A 19515-nucleotide genomic window follows, 5' to 3' on the forward strand; every position below is an offset into this window, starting at 1 on the left:
CCCCCAGCACTAGGGATGCTGCATTTGCCTACTCTCCAGCCCCCCCCTTCAGGTCAATACCATTTGGGTACTAAACTTTGTAGAGCTCCTTTTAACCTTCTCCCTTATAATTTTAATTTTTTATTTAGCGCTAGAGTCATATCACTAGCCTCATATCACTTAAAAAAATAAACAAGGGGAAAATGGAGGTCGCACACTAATTAAAGGGGGAGGATAGTGGGAGATCAAGAATGAGCAGAATGACCTCAATGTGCATGGGGGAATGACCTTCAAAGGGTGGCAAAAGGGCAAGGAAAAAATCCAAGGGAATCTATTTGCTTTGGAATATCTTTGGCTTGGATGCAAAACAAGGGGTAAATCAGCACAAAAGCATTCTCAGAAACCCTGGGGAAATAGTCACCAGAAAGCTAACTGAGCACTGAAGGGAGGAAAGTCAGTGTATAACAACAAAGAATATTTGGCAGATATATACAATGAAAGCAAAGGAAAAAAATCATGTATAATAGGCCAAAAAAGATTTATCAGGAGTTTGTAATTTCAAAAGCTATAATTGGTCTCCTGCTTAGATGAAGCCCACCTTGTATGGTAGCTCCACACATTCTGTGGAACCTCCTAGTACCTGTAATCCTCCACTACCCTCCAGCCATTTTGTGATGGCACCAGGTATCATTTCTCAAAAGTGTCTATGAAGCTCAACAAGAAACCTGAGCTACACAGTGAATAAAACATAGATACATGGAATATGGTATTCCTGAGCCAAACATGCTTTTAAATTTTACTTTGGTGCAAATCAGGAATAAACTGCATGAATAAATATGATATACCAACCACAGAAGAAGGGATGAAAGGCATCTTTCATTAATTGTCCTGTGCTCACCTTTTAGAATCACCTGCCCTCTTTACTATTAATTCACTCACCTTGGATTTCTCCTGATGAAGCTCAATTTGAATGTCTGTTAGTTTGGTCCTGAGATCTTCATTGGCAGCTTGTAGGGACATAATGAGTACCTCAGGCTTTTCAGCCTTGCTGCGTCCTTTCTTTGACATGGCTGTTGGCTATTGTGATTCTGTGTGTGAGAAACCGTGTTCAAATTGGAACAGCCATTTTTGGTTTCTTTCCATCCAAGTTGTTTCGACACTCACTGTGTGACATTCCTCAAAATTCCCTCATCTGCTCCTCTGGAAGTCCTATAATAAATAAGATGACAAAACACATGTTAGAGAAATCAGCAATCTGAGAGACGCTATTAAGAAACATCAGGATACAGAATGTATTTCACAAATTATTTTGATGACTAATCAAAAGACACAAAACCCTCAGTCAGATGTCTCTGTTCAGAATTTAATTCTCAAGCATATGTATAGAAACTTGGTCAATGAGGCTTTGCCATTTACTGAAGAGTCACAGGATCTCATTCCTCAGTTTTTGCTATGTTTCATTTACCATTCAGAGGAGCAGATGCATATGACCAAATTATGGCTTGGTTATACTTTAAAACAGTTCTGTTATCATCTAGGACCCAGCTAAGACCCTTTTTCTTGGAATATGCAAGATCTGTAGTGTGCATGATTCAAAAACATGTGAAGAATATCCTATAAGGGGGCATCCTATGAGATAGGGCTGCCAGATCCTATCTCCCCCTGGCTACTGACAGTTTATGGTGGGTAGGATTGCCAGGGTGGGAAACCCTTAAGGATTTGGGGATGGAGTCTGGAGACCTCAGTGCGGTAAAAGGCCATGGAGTCTATTCCTGAAAGCATCCATTTTACCCAGGGGAACTGATCTCTGTAACTTGGAGATGAGTTGTAATTCCAGGAGATCCCCAGGTCCCACTCAGAAGCTGGCATCCTGATGAAACTAACGGAATCTGTCTGTAGCTGGTAGAATTGGAATGTAGAAAAGATGTATGCTGAATGGGATAATCAAAGAAGGTAGGGGAGGGATGATATGTTAGTCATGGTCTTACTGGAGTACATGGTCTAGTGGGTACTTGCTGATGTGCCTCACACTATCAATATCATCTAGTATTTGTTCTGTGTCTTTAAAGTTCAGCCTTTCCTGGTCTTGTCTTCCCAGATCTTTCTGTACTTTTAGCTAGACGAAACAGAAGTCCATGGAAAGGAATGTGTGGATGAAATGATGGCTCCCCACCTCCAATTTAACCAGCTCATTTACAGGACTGCCTTTTCCCTTATATTCCCTCAAAGAGCATTAAGATCATCAGAATACCTTCTGAGGATCCCTGGCCCAAAGGAAGTGAAATTGGCCTCAGCCAGGGCTAGGGATTTTTTGGACCTGGTCCCAGCCTAGTGGAATGTTTTGCCTAAAGAGAACAGGGCTCTGTGGGACATAAATTAGTTCCAAGGGGCCTGCAAGACAGAGCTATTCCACAGGGCTTCTGATCGGGCCCTGAAATAACCATCAAGAAGTGCTGGCCTCACTGCTGGAGATGAGGAAAGATCTGCTTTGTAAACTCTAGGACCTCTCCCCATCTCTAGGACCCCAGCAATCACATGGGGGAAAGTAGAGAATGCTTATGTTTTTAAACTAACATGGTTTTAACTAGGGGAAACGCTTGTTGTATCCAGGAATACAAGGGTTGCTAGAGCTTGGCAGTGGGAAGAGGAAAGGAGAGAGGTTGTCCAGTCTGTAAGGGCATGGGGTTGAATGTGTGTGTTGTGTGGAGGTTGTGGTGGCATGGTGGCAAATGAGGGTATGGGTGTGGAGATATGGGTGTCAAGAACCTGTGGTTTGGAATATTCATTGAGTTTGGGAGAGGACTGATCTTTGGGAATTTTGGCATAGTGGTTACAGATTAGCTTTCCAGAGCCATGTCTTCAGATATGTGATGGAAAATCAGACTGGAGACTCTTCTTAGGAGGAGATTACATGGCAACCAATTCCTTCCAGTTCTACGTTCAATGTCATTTCCCAGGTGTCCACTCTGCTCCTTCTGTCTCCATTTTTTTACTGTTGATAAAATGTTATGTGCCCACATGCTTCTTTCAAGGTTGCTCCTTAGACAAAGAAGAGCTGGATTTTCCTACCCTGCTGTTTACTACCCAAATGAGTTGCAAAGCAGTTTACAAACACCTTTTCCCTTCATCTCCCACAGCAGACAACCTGTGAGGGATGTGGGGCTGTGATATGTCTGAGAAAACTGGGAATGGGCCGTAGTCACCCAGCAGGCCTCAGGTGTTCTCAAAGCAGTTTCCAATCACCTTCCCTTACCTCGACATGAGGGAGGCGGGGTAGAGAGCCTCACTTGGAAGATGGCAACCCTAAGAGGAGGTCTTTCTGTGCACAGCAGATTTGACCTTAGTCAGGTTTATGCACACCTAGGTAGTGTGGAATTGCAGAGCATGAACCTACACCTATCTGGTAACCTTACCTCCGGTCTGCAATGTTTTCTTGGCCTGAAATAGGTCAGAAGGTGCCAGGCGGCTGTGGGGGGCAGTACACACTTTTGAGGCCCCACTTCCAGACTTCAAGGAATATGGTCAGACCAGGGACAGCCAACCTCCAGGAGATCTCCTGAAATTGCTGCTCAGCTCCAAAGATCAGCTCCCCAGGCAAAAATGGCTCCTTTGGAGAGGTGACTGTGTGGCATAGTATTCCACTGAGGTTTAGGGATGCCAGCCTCCAGGGGGGGTTTGAGAATCCCCTGGAAGTACAGTTCATCTCCAGGAAGTTAGGCTATAGGAAAAGCTCTCTCCCCTCACATGCATCCCTTCAAAAGGAATGCACGTGGCCCCAGACAGTCCTTGGTTGCTTGTCTGGTGACGTCTGCCCTTCTGAAGCCTGAGGCCTACTTCTGGCAACTGCAGTCCCTGTTGTTGTCCGCAAGGCCAAGACATTACCTAATAAAAGTAGATCACCTAGTTTCCCCCAAAGTCTCACTCTCTACTTTCCTGTAAAGTTAACTCCACTTGAAATTCTGGGCCATTTATGCCTTTGAGTTCATTGGACCTTCCTGGCAAATACTCTTTTTTATTTACCAGGCCAAGCTTGAAAAAATCACTTCAATTCCCATGTATCTCCAGCCATTTACTTTTTCACTATTTACAGTTTCAGGCTGTAAATATTCTTTCTTTATATCTTCCTACACTTTCCAGACTCACAGGACAGATGCTGGTCTTTCTGTCTGACTGTCTGCGCCCCCAAATACAAACAGTTGCTGGTAAGGGCTGGCCGTAGCCCATAACCCAGGAGGAACACACCCACACCACTCCACCCCAACTGAAATATGCAAGCCTCTACCATCATCTGTAGATCGCTGCTCATCTGTAGATTATAATGATCAGCTCTGCAGGCAAAAACGGCTCTTTTGGAGGCCGGACTCTGAGGCATTGTACGATTTTGAAGTCCCATCTCCAAACCGTCAGGAATATTTCCAACCCACAGTTGCCAACTTCCAGGGTGAGCCTGGAGAGCTCCTGGAATTACGGCTCATGTTCAGAGTATAAAGATCAGTTCCCCAGGCAGAAAGGGCTGCTTTGGAGTTTGGACAGGGTTCTTGTGTAGAAGAAACATTTAAGGCCTCCCACACAGGTTGTTGTAGAGTCAAAACACTTGAGGCCTACTGCACAGGGTTGTTGAGCAGATGAAACAGGAGGCAAAAGAACCTCCACAACAGCATCCAGTTTCTTTTGCACAACAACCCTTTGCAGTAGGCCTGAAATCTGCAGAGAGTCACAAAGAAGAAATACACATGGCTTGGCTGCATCTTCCTTCCAGCAGCGAGGCTGGCCACAGCTGTATTTTAAGTGAGAAGGACCTTTTCTGTGGCTTCGCTGTCAGCCAACAGTTTGGCAGAAGGGGAAAGCTTCCTCCCCCCCCCTCAAAAGGATAGCACAATTATGCCCACAGACTTCCCAGCGTCGCTTTCAGAAACGCCTCCCTTCCATCAGTCATGGGCTGTTAGAGGCTCATTCACAGCAGGACTGAAGGGAGGGGAGCACACTAAGCCACCTGCCAGCTCTGTCAGCGGTCTGAGGCAAAGTGAAAGAAGTTGTTGGATATGACAGTAAGGACAGCCTTGGGGCGAAAAGGGCTGGTGTGGCCTGTCCAAGCCTCCATTCCCACCCCCTTCAGCAACCCAACCGACCTCCTTTCCCTGTGGTGGTCAGGGGCAGACTTGCAGTGATTTCACTAGGTTGCCACTGGCTGGGATGGGGGGGGGGAAGCGGGTTGTGTCTTATTCCTATTGGTTTAAAGCATGGAGTGGCGGGGCCAGTCTGACCTTTGGACGCGCCTTCCAATTGGTCCAAATATCGGACTAGCCCCACCCACTCTCTGCCCACTTAGGCCTTAGCTTTTTTAATTATACAGCTAAGTTGTTCCAGATGAGTTATATTGGAAAGGCAGGTTAGAAAAATAAAGATTTAGAAATTTGTTTATTTTACTTAGGCGCAGAACAGATTACCAAACAGCTGCCTGGCATTTCTAAATAGAAATGGGTTATTATTCTGAAATAAAATCCTAAATTTTATAAAATGGCTGTAGTCCTTCTGCCATTGTGCTGAAGAGGATAGAAATGGCATAGTGAAAGCACAGAATCCAGAAGGCAAATCAAAGGACCCGCACATTTATTTTTGAACATTTGGTGTTGGCAGTTTCATAGGTTTTTTGTTTGTTTGAAAGTCTGTTGGAAAACTCAGCTGGGAAGAAAAAGAATTTGTCACTATTCCCATACTGCTGATCACTGAAGTGTCCAATTATGCTGCTTAAATGTTCAAATTAACAGTAGCCCGTCAACTCAAGGAAAGCTTCACTGTTGATCCCAAAGAAGACTGCCCATGGGGTCTGATGTATGGCAGCCCAGTACTCAGTCCATCATCTGTTTGCTCATAGGACGGAACCAGGGGTAATTGGCCCCTAAAAGCAGAACACTGAAAGGGTAACATGTCTGATGAAAGCATGTGCAGTGGATTAGAGGCCAAGGAAACAACTGAGCTAGCGAGAAAGGGGAGGAGGAGAACTAGGGATAATTTCTGCCAGGATATGCTTGTTTAAAATAATGAATGACACCAGCTAGCTGTTGCTAGAGCTTTGCATGTCTTTACAATAGTGAGAAGCAAAACAAAGGAAAAACCCAGGGCCGTTCCGCATTCATCCAAAATAGCACAATGGTTACAAATTGAAATCGCTACAGTTTTGCCGTTATGCACAACGTCGTTGACAATCTGCAACACTCCTGAAACCGATCCGCAAAAACCGCTTCATTGTAGCGCTTTCAGGGAAATCCCCAAAAGTGGATTCAGCCTCCGGAAACCGCTACACTCCTGCAACTAATCTGCAACACTAGCGGAAAAGTTCTGTGCATTACCATTGTTGCGGTTTCTGCAAAGTCCCTCCCCCTGGCTTTCTCCTCTGATCTTCCAGCGGTTTCTGCAAAGTCCCTCCCCCTGGCTCTCTCTTCTGATCTTCCGGCGAAGCGATCGCCATTTTTTTTTCTCCAAGCGAGCGGAGATCAACGCACCGGCAAGCCTTTGTTTACCCTGCGAGGCTTCCCCAGCTGCAGTCCCTCTGTTTAAAGTCACCAAGCACAAGAAACACAGAGGCCCGTTTGCTGGTTTATTTTCCCTTTATTTTTCACACCATTTTCAGCCGAAAACTGCACCCGTGAGGGGGAGCGTGGCAACGATGAAACGGCAGCTCAAACACCACCTGCTAGCTGGATGGGTCTCTCCGTGGCAACGAATAAACGCAGATTCGTTGCAACGTGTGTGTGTTTTTTTTAAACCTTCCTTAAAGGGAAAGGGGCTGTTTGGGAGCATGATAATGGCCGCCCATTGGCTGCTTGACGGCCAGGGGCGGGACACAGCTCAGCAATATCGCTTCCTGGCTAGCGATTTTTGCCGAGACTGGAAACCTGTGGGAAACGATAGAAACGCAACTGGATTCCACTACAAAGGCAGGTATGCATAATGACGAATTCCACTGTTTAAAATGGCGATTTTTCGTTCCGCAAACAATTTGCAACATGGATCCTGGTGCGGAATGGCCCCCATTGGCTTCAGGTTTCCCTCTCCCTCCTCCCCTGTCTAAACACTGCAGATGGCTCACTTTGCCAAGTGCGGTCCTGCAGTCTGAAATTTGCTCCCTGTATGCTGGATGTGCTGTTTAAGGTCAGCTTACTATAAGTGGGCAGTGGCCTATAAAAGATGGATACTTTGGCTTCTGATATAAGATGCCATGGCTGTTTATGGCTGAAACATAAAGAACGATGATTAAACCTATCATTGATCCACAGATGGAATTTCTCTGTGCTACCCAGAGAGTGGAGACAAAGGAAGGACCAGAATTACATGAAGATCTAGAGGTGTGGGAAAAGACTGGAAAATGAGGATGAAGTACAGGAAATGAGTTTCCTACAACCTTTAAAAAGACTTGCTTAGGCTGATTCCACACAGGCGGAAAAGGCCAAGAAAGAGCTCATATGGAAGCAGGGCTAATCCCTGCTTCCACATGAATCAGAATCAGAGTACCTTTATTGGCATAAAATTGCAAAGCATAAAATGAAAATTTCAAACAGTTTCAGATGTAAAATCTATCATAAAAGATTTTCATTTAAAATTGCCAGTAAAAACTTTGCTACTTTTATAATAGTTGCTGTGTCCCTTTCACATGATGCAGCCTCTGGGCCTGCCCCCTTCCAAGACTGCTGTGGATTGGGCCCTCGGTTGCCCCAGGCTAAGAGAATGCAGGAGAATGCATTTTCCCTTAGCCCACTGAGGGGGGAAACAGGACCTGTCCCGCAGCAGTCCCCTGTGGACAGGAAGAGCCGGGCCTGGAAGGCCTGGATTCTCCCCATCCTACGGTGGCACAGAGAGGGCTAAAAATGCCCTGGTCAGCTTCACGGTGTTTTGGTGTGCTTTAAATTTTAAATGTTTTCCCAGGAAGGTGGAATTGCGTTCCATGCAGTCCCACCTTCCTGCAAAATAATAATAATAATAATAATAAAAAAACGCCTCCTCCCTGCATGGTGGAACCTATCTGCTACTGTCATGTTTCCCAGAGGGACACAGAAAGCATAAGATATAAAGCTCCACAGCACTGCACCAGAAGTGGCTTGCTGCCATGTGGAATAGGCCTTAGTTTTTCTCAGTTTATCAGATGTAAAACAGTAGATTTTTTATCTTTCAGAAGACAGATATATGTGTGTCATTTCTATTTTGCTACACATTTATGCAGGCAGTCGTGACACATTGAACTAGTGAGATAACAAGCTGTAGCACATATGCATTGGGTGTGCTTGCTGGCACAGTTTAGAATGATGCTAAACCAAAAAAGGAACAAAACCCAACCTTAACAGGTAGGAACTCAAAAGTTGAGTTGAACAATAAAAATAATGTAAAACTTGTTGGCTGTTTGATATGGTGCACAATTAAAAACAGAATAAAAACTTCTTTAAAACTATACCGAACTAACAGCACATAGAACCAAGGACCAAACGCGTTTCGACCCTTCCGGGTCTTCCTCAGTGGTCAAGATTATAATGATACACTCTATATAGAAATATAGAACTCTCTATAATGTATAGCTCAATGGTTGAGTGGGATCCTGAAAGATAAATATTGGAAAATATCAGAATGAGCATAATTAAAAGAAGAGTCTAATATGTAAATCATTCAAAAATAAGTGGTGACTTACTGTAATGTGTAAATTTTATCCTTTTGCCTTTTTGGAGACAAATTCCTAAAGTCACCACTCTGTAAAAATAAAAGACTTCTTTTGAAAAAATTTTTTTTTTCAAAGGTGAAATTGCCCATATTGCCAACAGGGTATCCCCATACATACCTTCACTATCATTAAATTCTGTACTCAGAGTGTATTCTCATGTGCGTCAGAACAAGCTATATCATTGTATTAGGAAGGAAACTATTTATGCCCATCTGTAAGGCTGATGCAATCCTGCTATTGTTGCATCAGCGTCTGTGGACTGGCCTTGAAGTCCAGCAAAAAATGTGTGTGTGTAGGGGAGGGAAAGGGGGTGGAGGACATCTTATCCAGTCTCCCAGCTGCAAACTAAAGTACATTTATACAGCATTGATACATATTAAAATGCTGACATCCAGTCCATCTTTTCATTAAGGCCATGTGTAAAAGAGTTCAGCTGGTATATCCAAAACAGTTCTTTTTTCCTCAAACGTTTGGATATCTGCCGTGGCAGACACCTGTTCAATGGCCCAGAATCGCAGCTGCGTCTGTGTGTGTCCAGCTTCCACAAAGTGCTTTGCCAAGGGAGCTGTTAACTTCTTGCATTTGACGTTGCTCCTATGCTTGCAAATTCGTGTTCTTAGGGTCCTAGATGTACACCCCACATATTGTTTTCCACAGAGACATTCAATCACATATATGACATAATTGCTTGAACAATTTATAAATTGTCTTATGTGGTATGTTCTATCACCAGCCTGATTCTGGAATGTGCTTCTCTTGCATGCCAGAGCACATACCGAACAGTGGCCGCAGGGGAAAAAACCTTGAGGAATACCCTTTCCATCTATTGTAGTTACTGTTTTGTTATTGTTGTTAATTCTACTTTTAACTAACATGTGTCAGGAATCAGGCTGAGCCCAGCCTGTGGAGTCCCAAGTGAAAGCGCATCAAGAATCCAACAGCCGGTTGCAAATTCCAAAGAAGAGCTTTATTAGGCAAAGTCCACAGTTAGCTAAGCATGCCAAGATCTTCCTAAGCAAAGATCTTGATAATAACAAAGTACATAAGGGACAGGCAGGGCAGATATAGAGCCCACCAAATAAGGGAGGGGTGCCTAGGAGGTTTCGGCGGGAGAGCGGGTAGGAATGACAAACGGGGTCCTGTTCCCAGGCTGCCAGATGGCCAGGTGCCTTATCGGGAGGTTGGCACATTGTTGAGACTTAGCTGTCTCCGCAAGGACACTTACAGTAAGATTGATACAGTTGTTGGGGCACCTCACCTGCTGGGAAAGGAAGGGAGGGAAGTTCTCAGAAGACAGGTTTATTGCTTTATGGCCTTGGGTTGCCCCGGCCGGAGAAGGCAAGAAAGTGTGAGAATATGCAGGCTTGGTAGGAGACAGGATGGCATGAACCAGGGGGGTCATGACAACATGTCCCTAATATTTTTTGATCTCCTGTACGAGAATAGAGGTGGAGCTCTGCATCTAGGGATGGTTGATAAAAGATGCCAATGTTTCTGCATAGTGGCTCTGACACAATTATACGATCTGTTGTATGTAAAGACAGCAACCATCCTATCTGCATCTTGATTTCTTGTTTTAGGTATCAGAAGGGACTCTCTCGTTATATTTTTGGCTTTGTAGAAGGCATGTTTTAAAATTTTAACTGAATAACCCCTGTCTGCCAGTTGTTTTATAACTATACTAGGGGCAAAGCCCGTTGTCTCCAAGAATACAACGGGCGCTAGAGCTTGGCAGTGGGAAGAGGAAGGGGAGGAGTTGTCCAGTCTGTAAGGGCATGGGGTTGTCATGTGTGTTGTGTGGGAGGTTGTGGTGGCATGGTGGCAAATGAGGCCATGGGTGTGGAGATATGGGTGTCAAGAACCTGTGGTGTGGAATGTTGGTTGATTGTGGGTGAGGACTGACCTTTGGGAATTGTGGCATAGTGGTTACAGATGAGCTTTCCAGAGCCATGTCCTCAGATATGTGAAGGGAAAATCAGACTGGAGACTCTTCTTAGGGGAAGATTACATGGCAACCAATTCCCCCCAGTTCTGCGTCATTTCCCTTCTTGTGTGAATTAGGCCACATTCACCGAAATGCCCCTCTGCCCTAATACACATAGGGTAGTCACAGTACACAGGTGTCCACCCTGTTCCTTCTGTCTCCCATATTTTCACTGTTGGTAAAATGTTATGTGCCCACATGCTTCTTTCATGGTTGCTCCTTAGAAGAACGGAGTTTTGTACCTTATTGCTTACTACCCAAAGGAGTGTCAAAGCGGTTTACAAACACCTTTTCCATTTGTCTCTCCACAATAGTCAACCTGTGAGGTATGTAGGGTTGTGAGAGATCTGAGAGAACTGGGAATGGGCCGCAGTGACCCAACAGGCCTCAGGTGTCTCAAAGCATTTTCCAATCGTCTTCCCCTTCTCTCCCCATAGCAGACTCTCCATGAGGGAGGTGGGGTAGCGAGCCTCACAGGGAAGCTGGCAACCCTAAGAGGAAGACTGTCTGTGCACAGCAGTCTTGACCTTAGTAAGGTTTTTAATACTGTTTTTTTATTTGCCAGGCCAAGGTTATTTGCCAGTTACTATTTCAGTGACGATGTGTCTCCAGACATTTACTTGTTCTCTATTTAGTTTCAGGCTGTAAATATTTATTTAGATCTTCCTGCACTTTCCAGACTCACAGGACTGATGCTGGTCTGCCTGTCTGCGCCCCAGAATACAAACAGTTGCTGATAAGGGCTGGCCATAACCCATAGGCCAGGAGGGACACTCCTGCACCACTCCCTACCAACTGCAGGCAAAAATGGCTCCTTTGAAGGCTGGACTCTGAGGCATTGTACGAATTTTGAAGTCCCACCTCCAAACCTCCAGGAATATTTCCAACCCAGGGGTAGCCAACCTACAGGTGTGGCCTGGAGAGCTCCTGGAATTACAGCTCACCTGCAGAGTATAAAGATCAGCTCCCCAGGCAGAAAGGGCTACTTTGGACAGGGTTGTGGTAGAGAAGAAACATTTAAGGCATCCCATACAGGTTGTTGTTGAATTGAAAGACTTGAGGCCTACTGCACAGGGTTGTTGTGCAGATGAAACAGGAGACAAAAGAGCCAGCTTCCTGCTGACCTCCTCTCCCTGCAGTGGTCAGGAGCAGACTGGCAGCCAGACTGGGCTGGGTGAATGGAATTTTGGTCTGTCCTGGTGAGGGGCCAATAGGAAGGCACTTTGCGCGCCTCCCCATTGGCTGCTTGGCCCTGGATGGACACTCGGAGGGCCCTCTGAGTTTTTATCCTGGACAGGGCCCGCCCTAACTCCTCCCCAGGTGGCCTTACTCTTTTATTTAATAGGACCCTGTCCTATTTAAAGATTGGCCTCTTTTACAAAGTCCGAGTAAACACTGCAGTTCCTTCTGATTCTTAGCAGTAAGGAAAATGGTAAATTATTTTTTAGGTGGAAAGGATGAAAACTATCTGCTGCTAGGTAGGAATTGACATCTGTAGGTTTTTTGTAAAGTCCTGTTTCAATTCCTGTGCCATCCCTATTAACCACTACGTCTAGGAAATTTATCCTGGATGCATTAAATTGCATTTCAAATTTGATGGTGTTATGGTTTGCATACTTCTTAAATTGCATCAGCTCCGTTTCAGAGCCAGTCCAGAGAATGAAAATGTCATCTAAGAATCTCTTGTACATAGCTATATGTCTTTTGTACGGATTTTCATCCTGAAAAAAAATATTTATTCTCAAAGCTGTCCATGAATAAGTTCGCTAACTCTGGAGCAAACTTGCAGCCCATTGCTGTATCTGAGATTTGCCAAAAATAATCATTTTCAAATTGGAAATTTTTTCCCCTTAAGACATAGTTCCGCAATGTGGCATAAAAATGTTGTAGGGGAATTTAAATTCTGTCTTTTTTCTAGGACTTCATATAATACCTGTAAGGCCTCATCCTGTGGGATATTAGTGTACAGTGACACAACATCCATGGTAACCAATAAAATGTCCTTATCTATTATCTTCACTTGATGAATGTAGTTTAAAAATCCATAGTGTCTCTGAGGTAAGCTTTGGTGATAGGAACAAATGGCTTGATAAAAAGGTCAAGGTAGAAAGCTAGAGGTTCCAAAATTGAACCACATCTTGAAACTGTCTACCAGGAACTGGATGTGTTCCTTTATGTATTTTTGGAAGTAGGTAGAATTGGGGTGTTCTACCCTCAGACTGTGACAAAAAATCATGTGTGTTCTTATCAATATAGTTTTCCAAAAGTCCTTCCTGTAATAGTTCCATTATCTGATTTTTAATTTTTCTTGTAGGGTTATCCTGTATTTTAACATAATGTAAATCATTATTTAATTGTCTCCTTACTTCACTTATATAATCCTGTCTATCCCAAATCACTAGAGCCCCTCCTTTGTCTGCTGGTTTAAAAATTACATCTGTGCGTTGGCTCAAAGAAGTAAGTGTAGTCCTTTCAATGTGGCTCAAGTTGTGCCACACTGTTGTTACCCTTTGATTAAATCTTTTTATATCTTCTAGGACCAACTCCTGAAAAACTTGAATTCTAGGATTGGTGTTTGGAGGATTAAATGTAGATTTGGGTTTTAGGTTGTGAACATTTAAAGGTGTGTAAGAATTATCTATGTTATCTTTAAAATGATCTGCTAGTCTGATCTTTTTGAATAAAAATTGTATCTCTGCCATTAATTGAAACTCATTAACAGGTGGGGTGGGAACAAATTATAATCCTTTCCTTAATACCGAAAGTTCTATTGATTTAAATTGAACCTTCGATAGATTTACTACCTGTTGGTTCTGAGGGATCTCTTCACATTGCTGGATGTGGATACCTGATTCTTGTATCTCCTGCCTGACCTCATAGGCCTGGCCTGCTCTAAAAAATCACTGTTTCCTGTGACTCTGGAATTATGGGTGTCGTTAGTAAGTGTCTCTGGCAAGGTACCAGATGTTTCATCAGATGTAGTTGTTCTATCTAGATCTGAGCTAAAATTCAATGTGGTATTAAATGACACTGATTTCTTATTATCAGTATTCCTAGATGGTCTCCAGTCATAGACCTTATTATCATCATAATCTTTTTTGTCCCTCCGAAATTTCTTAAATTTCACATCTTTGAGTTCCAAAAACTTTCTGTATTTCCTTATCCAAATTATACATTTTAGTATTAAAATCTGTTTCACTCAGGGAAGCCTGAATGCTGCCCTTTAATTCTTTAATCTCAGATTCCAGTTTAGAACTTTCTGCCACAGTAGTTTCAATCAATAACACCATTAGATCCATAGAGCACTTATTTAAGATTGCAAGCCATTTATCCTTAAATTTCTCATTTTGCGGAAACATGCATCAGCCTTACAGATGGGCATAAATAGTTTCCTTCCTAATACAATGGTATAGCTTTTTCTGACGCACTAGAGATTAAACTCTGAGTACTGAACTTAATGGTAGCGAAGGTATGTATGGGGATACCCTGTTGGCAATATGGGCAATTTCACCTTAAAAAAAAATTTTTTTTTTCAAAAGAAGTCTCTTATTTTTACAGAGTGGTGACTTTAGGAATTTGTCTCCAAAAGGGCAAAAGGATAAAATTTACACATTAGAGTAAGTCACCACTTATTTTTGAATGATTTACATATTAGACTCTTCTTTTAATTATGCTCATTCTGATATTTTCCAATATTTATCTTTCAGGATCCCACTCAACCATTGAGCTATACATTATAGAGAGTTCTATATTTCTATATAGAGTGTATCATTATAATCTTGACCATTGAGGAAGACCCGGAAGGGTCGAAACGCGTTTGGTCCTTGGTTCTATGTGCTGTTAGTTCGGTATAGTTTTAAAGAAGTTTTTATTCTGTTTTTAATTGTGCACCATATCAAACAACCAGCAAGTTTTACATTATTTTTATTGTTCAGCTCAACTTTTGAGTTCCTACAGTTTAGAATGATGACAATATTAATAACAAGCCACTAGCTTGAAGGGTGAGCTGCCCAGTGCTCTGACATTAGGACTATGAACTGGGTATTCAAGAACCAGTTTTTGGAATTAATCAATACATTCCAGTACATGGTAGAAAATCAGAGCTAGGTCAAACTACTGGATATTCTTATATCCTCTTTTCTACAGCTGCAGAAGGCTCTGAGGCAGGATTCAAAGTATCCTGGCTTGTCAGCAGCTGAGAAGATGTTTATCAGGTGATATGACCATATATGGTCATGCCGACCACCATCCCAATGGCCAATGATGAACCTGGAGAAAGTGGGAAGGGGAGGATTTGGAGGTTTTTCAATGGTAAAAAAGTTGAGAAAGGCTGATTTAGATAAACTGCTAAGGCTTAGTAGTTGCTAAAATATACTGTTTACTCTGATTTTGACATTTTCCCATACAGTTAGGCTCACACTGTTATATCTGGGAGTCTGGAACCTTCCCAAGCCATTTCCCAGCCACTGTGCAAGCTGTGAGGGGTGCACCTCCAGAAATTTTGTTGCTTCCAAGAGGCCCAATACCGGGCTTGTGGAAAGGCAGGCTACATTGCCTGGGCCTGCCATTCCAAGTTTTCAGCCCTGAAACAGCAGCAGTGAGGCCACTCAACAACAACAACAACAACAACAACAAAAACTTCAGCAAAGATGACCATAGTGAAGACTTCTCCAGTGATTCATCATCACCTCTGCCACACATAAACGCAGTTCAGCAAGAGTCTGGCACCATATGCATCCAGTCAACACAGCCTGCACAAAAGAAGATCAACATTATGGTCCAAATTGAAGGGGTTCCTTGCATCCTGGAAGTAGACTCCAGGTTTGCTTTCTCAATTATCTCTAAAGGGATTCTGTCCAGACTTGCTCTTAAGAAAATGCCATGCCTGCAGCCACTCAGCATCAAGTTAACTGATTTTCAGGGGAACCATGTTCCTGTTGTCAGAATCAGCACTTTCAATGTTCGGCACAAGTTCAAACACCAGTTACCATTCATCATTGTGAAAGGCTGCCGCACTACCCTGCTTGGCCTAGAATGGTTTGCACCCCTGGGTACTGCCATCTTTGGGGTTAACTGCCTGCAAATGTCTTCCCTCATGTCCATGTGCAAAACATTCTCCAAAGTCTTGGACATCATCCTGGGCTGCTATACAGAGCCACATGTCTCCTTTAACCTCAAGCCAGTCGTAACACCTGTTTGTCTCAAGGCATGTCAAGTACCATTTGCACTCAATTACCGTATAGATGAGGAACTCAACTACCTTATCAGCCAAGGCATCCTGGAGCCATTCTCCAATGCAAAGTGGGAAATGCCATCATCACTCCACTGAAGAACAAATGCAGTATATGTATCTGCGCTAATTACAAATGTAATTAACAAGGCTCTCCAACAGTATGCATATCTAGTTCCAGTTGTTAGCTACCTCCTGGGTTCCCTCTCTGGGGGCAAGGTCTTTGCAAAACTTGACATTACCTAGGCATACCAACAGCTGCCATGTGACGATGTGACCACAGAGGCCAAGACCATTGTGACACATCTTAATCAAATGATTGCAGTTTGGGGTCAGCTTGGCCCCAGGCACTTAAAGGAAGGGCTCCTCCATGATTGACAGGAGTCGTTCCTTATTTTGATGATGTTTAAATTTGTAGGGAGTCTGAGGCGGAGCTCACCACCAGCCATCGCTCCATCCTTGCCCAGTTCCAGATTGCTGGCCTTGGGGTAAAGAAGGAGAAATGTCAGCTGGGAGTACAGTCAGTCCAAGTTCTGGGGTTTTAAATAGATGCCGCTGGCATTCATCCAACTCCTTCCAAGATTATAGCTATTCAACAGGTGCCCATGCCCAAGAGTGAGGCAGAACTTCAAGCCTTTTTAGGCTTGTTGAACTTTTATCATGCTTTCCTTCCAACCAAGGTCTCCATGGCAGAATCGCTGCACCACCTACTAGATAAGCAGTCTCCCTGGGTCTGGTCCGGTAAGCACCAAGCAGCCTTTGACAAGATAAAGGGACTACTATCTTCATCCAATGTGTTGGGACACTTCTCTGAACATTTGCCAGAAACTCTTTTTTGTGACCCTTCTCCTTATGGCTTCAGAGCTATTTTGGTCTGTTCCTTGCCTGATGGCCTGGAGTTGCCAATTGCCTTCTACTCCAGGACTATCAAACGCTGAACGCAACTAGGTACAAATCAATAAAGAGACAATTGCTATTATAGTAGGCATCAAGAAGTTTCATGATTTTCTGTTTGGAATGACATTTACTATCTTCACAGATCACAAGCCTTTGTTGGGACTTTTCAACCAAGATCACCAAATGCCACAAATTCTTTCACCCAGAATGCTGCACTGGTCCATTTTATTGAATGGCTACCAGTATGCACACCAGCACCACGCTGGAAAAGCTGTCGGCCATACCGATGCCTGCAGCTGTCTGCCGCGGTTGCACACTGAAAGGGATCCATCCCCAGTGCATCACATCCTCCTTCTAGAGGACCTCCCTGAACTGCCCCTCCATGCTTTAGACATTGCTACTGCTTCTGCCCAGGACAAAACAATTTAATGAGTGCTCAACTGGTTATGGAGCGACTGGCTGGCAGAATGGCCAGCTGTGGTCTTCAAGCCCTTTACAGTCTGCTAGTATCAGCTATCAGCTCACAAGGGCTGTCTCCTCTGGGGGAGCTGGGTGGTTGTCCTGTGCAAGCTGCAAGCCATGATCCTAACAGTGCTCCATGAGGGGCACCATGGTATAGTACATATGAAAGCCCTGGCATGAAGCTATGTTTGGTGGCCAAGCACAGACAAGCAAATCAAGAATTGTGTAAACCAGGTCTTGTCAGGAGATGCGGCTGGAGAAGCTACAAGCACCTGTCCAAAAATGTGAGTCTACACACACTCCCTGGTCAAGGTTACATTTGGCCTTTGCCAGGCCCTTCCAGAGGCAAACATTCCTACTTATAGTAGACTTGGAAGTCATTAGAGTTTCATTAATCCCTCTCATACAGTCATTAGAACACCGCAAGGACTTTTTGTGACACGAGGGTTGCCTGACTCATTCATTTCTGATAACGGTGAACAATTCAACCCAGAGGAATTCAGGAACTTCACTACAGGACTCATGATCTGTCATGTGATATCTTCTCCCATTCATCCCTCCACAAATGGCCAGGCAGAGTGAATGGTGTGTCCCATGAAAGATGCACTTTGCTGGATGATCCAGGAAGACTGGCACCAACATTTATTAGACTTTTTGTTTCAGCAGCACATCACGCCATCCTCCGCTATCAGGAGGCACATGGCAGAACTCCTAATTGGCAGCCGTCTGGCCTCAACCCTTGATCACCCAACACACTCCTTCCCAACAATGTCGAACCCATGGTTCCAACAAGTCCTCCTCTGGCACCGTTTCCCACACCTGGCCAGTCACTGCTCTGCACCATTGGCTCCCTCAACAACAGCAGCAACTCCACAAGAACTATGGTTTTCTGGCCAGAAGAGAATTGCACCCAAATTCTTCAAGGACTTTACATGCGATTTGGTAAAGGCCTATCTTAGGGGGAGGCATTTAAGGTATGCTTTAAGGGTCATTATGCAAAACAGGGCTTGAGAAATCCACCAATGGACAATGAGGATTAATGGTCTGTATGGACCACTCTGTGGGCTCTATTAAGGGCCAATCAGGGCTCTTGGTGGGCCATCTGAAGGTGTATATAAGTTGGAGGGTCTTCCTCTGTTTCTTGTTCAGTTTAAGTTGGGGTTGATTCCTGTTACAGCAATAAGCAGAGCTGTTTTCAAGGAATCTTTCTGAGTCTGTATTACCAAATCTGCAGACTTAACAAAATCCAATTAAACTTCTGGTAACAAGATGACAGGTTACTTTTAATATTCAATCAGGGACCATTGCTAAGGCGTTAGCAGTCTGACATGACTTGACCTGCAGTATGAGAAGGTCAGACTTTCATGCTAGTAAGGCCAATGCTAATTAGAAGAAGCTCCAGGGACTCAGGGACTCTTATCTTCAAATGTTTGTTCTGGGGACAAGTGGTGAGCTCACTGTGCAGGTGTGCTCCAAGAACAAACTGATGTAATACCAATTAGGAAAAAGAGTTTTAAAGGCTCATCAGAGAATAGGCCAATCGAAGTAGGCCATAACCTGAACCAAAATTTTACAGTCGCTAAGAATGAGCATGCTGGCTTTCCATTACACAATTGGGGTGATTACTGTAAACAGGAAGTGCTAGCGGCAGTTAGCTATTCAAAGAGGTCTGATGCCATTGTTCTTGAAAATCCACAAAGCAGGAGAGCAATCTTCAGTGGATAATTAGGGGTACACTATGGTGTGTAACTGCAGAGCTTAAATTAACCTCAGAGGAAATGAGATGATTATTATTTGTACCTAGCAATCAATGGATATGGTGCTAAACAGAGTTTAATCACAAAAAAGGACAGATCTCTGCCTCCAAGGAATTTATGAGCAAATAGGCATAGAAATTGGAACCTTGATGTTTAATATAGATTATTTTTCTGTTCATTTAAATTTGCTCACTACCAGCATACCAGCTCTCGAGTCAATTAAGCAGTAAGTTTAGAGCTAAGCTAAAACAAGCTTTTAATTTTTAAAAATTCAGGTCCAGGACACCCAGCTCCTCCTCCTGATGGATGGCTGCTCTGACTCTGTCCTGGAAACATTAGACAGTTGCCTGGAAGCAGACAAGGTGGCTCAAGCAGAATCGTCTACAGTTCAAACGTTCAAAGATGGAGGTCCTGTGGCTGGGCAGGAAAGGTCCAAGCAAGGAAGCATGCCTCCCCAACCTGGATGGAGTGCACCTATCAGTGGCTCACTCTACTAAGA

The 19515-nt window shown here is 43.8% G+C and overlaps 1 protein-coding gene across 1 annotated transcript in view; it reads right to left on the reverse strand.

Moving 5' to 3' along the window:
* The window catches only part of JAKMIP2 (janus kinase and microtubule interacting protein 2), a 160536-nt gene that overhangs the window by 70595 nt on the left and 70426 nt on the right, over nt 1-19515 (reverse strand). Inside the window, exon 2 of the mRNA XM_077327005.1 lies at nt 919-1188. Within this exon, the coding sequence (XP_077183120.1) occupies nt 919-1047 (129 nt within the window). The 5' untranslated portion in view covers nt 1048-1188. The remainder of the gene's footprint in view (nt 1-918; nt 1189-19515) is intronic.

The sequence above is a fragment of the Paroedura picta genome, chromosome 3, assembly GCF_049243985.1.
Source record: "Paroedura picta isolate Pp20150507F chromosome 3, Ppicta_v3.0, whole genome shotgun sequence".
Lineage (NCBI taxonomy): Eukaryota > Metazoa > Chordata > Lepidosauria > Squamata > Gekkonidae > Paroedura > Paroedura picta.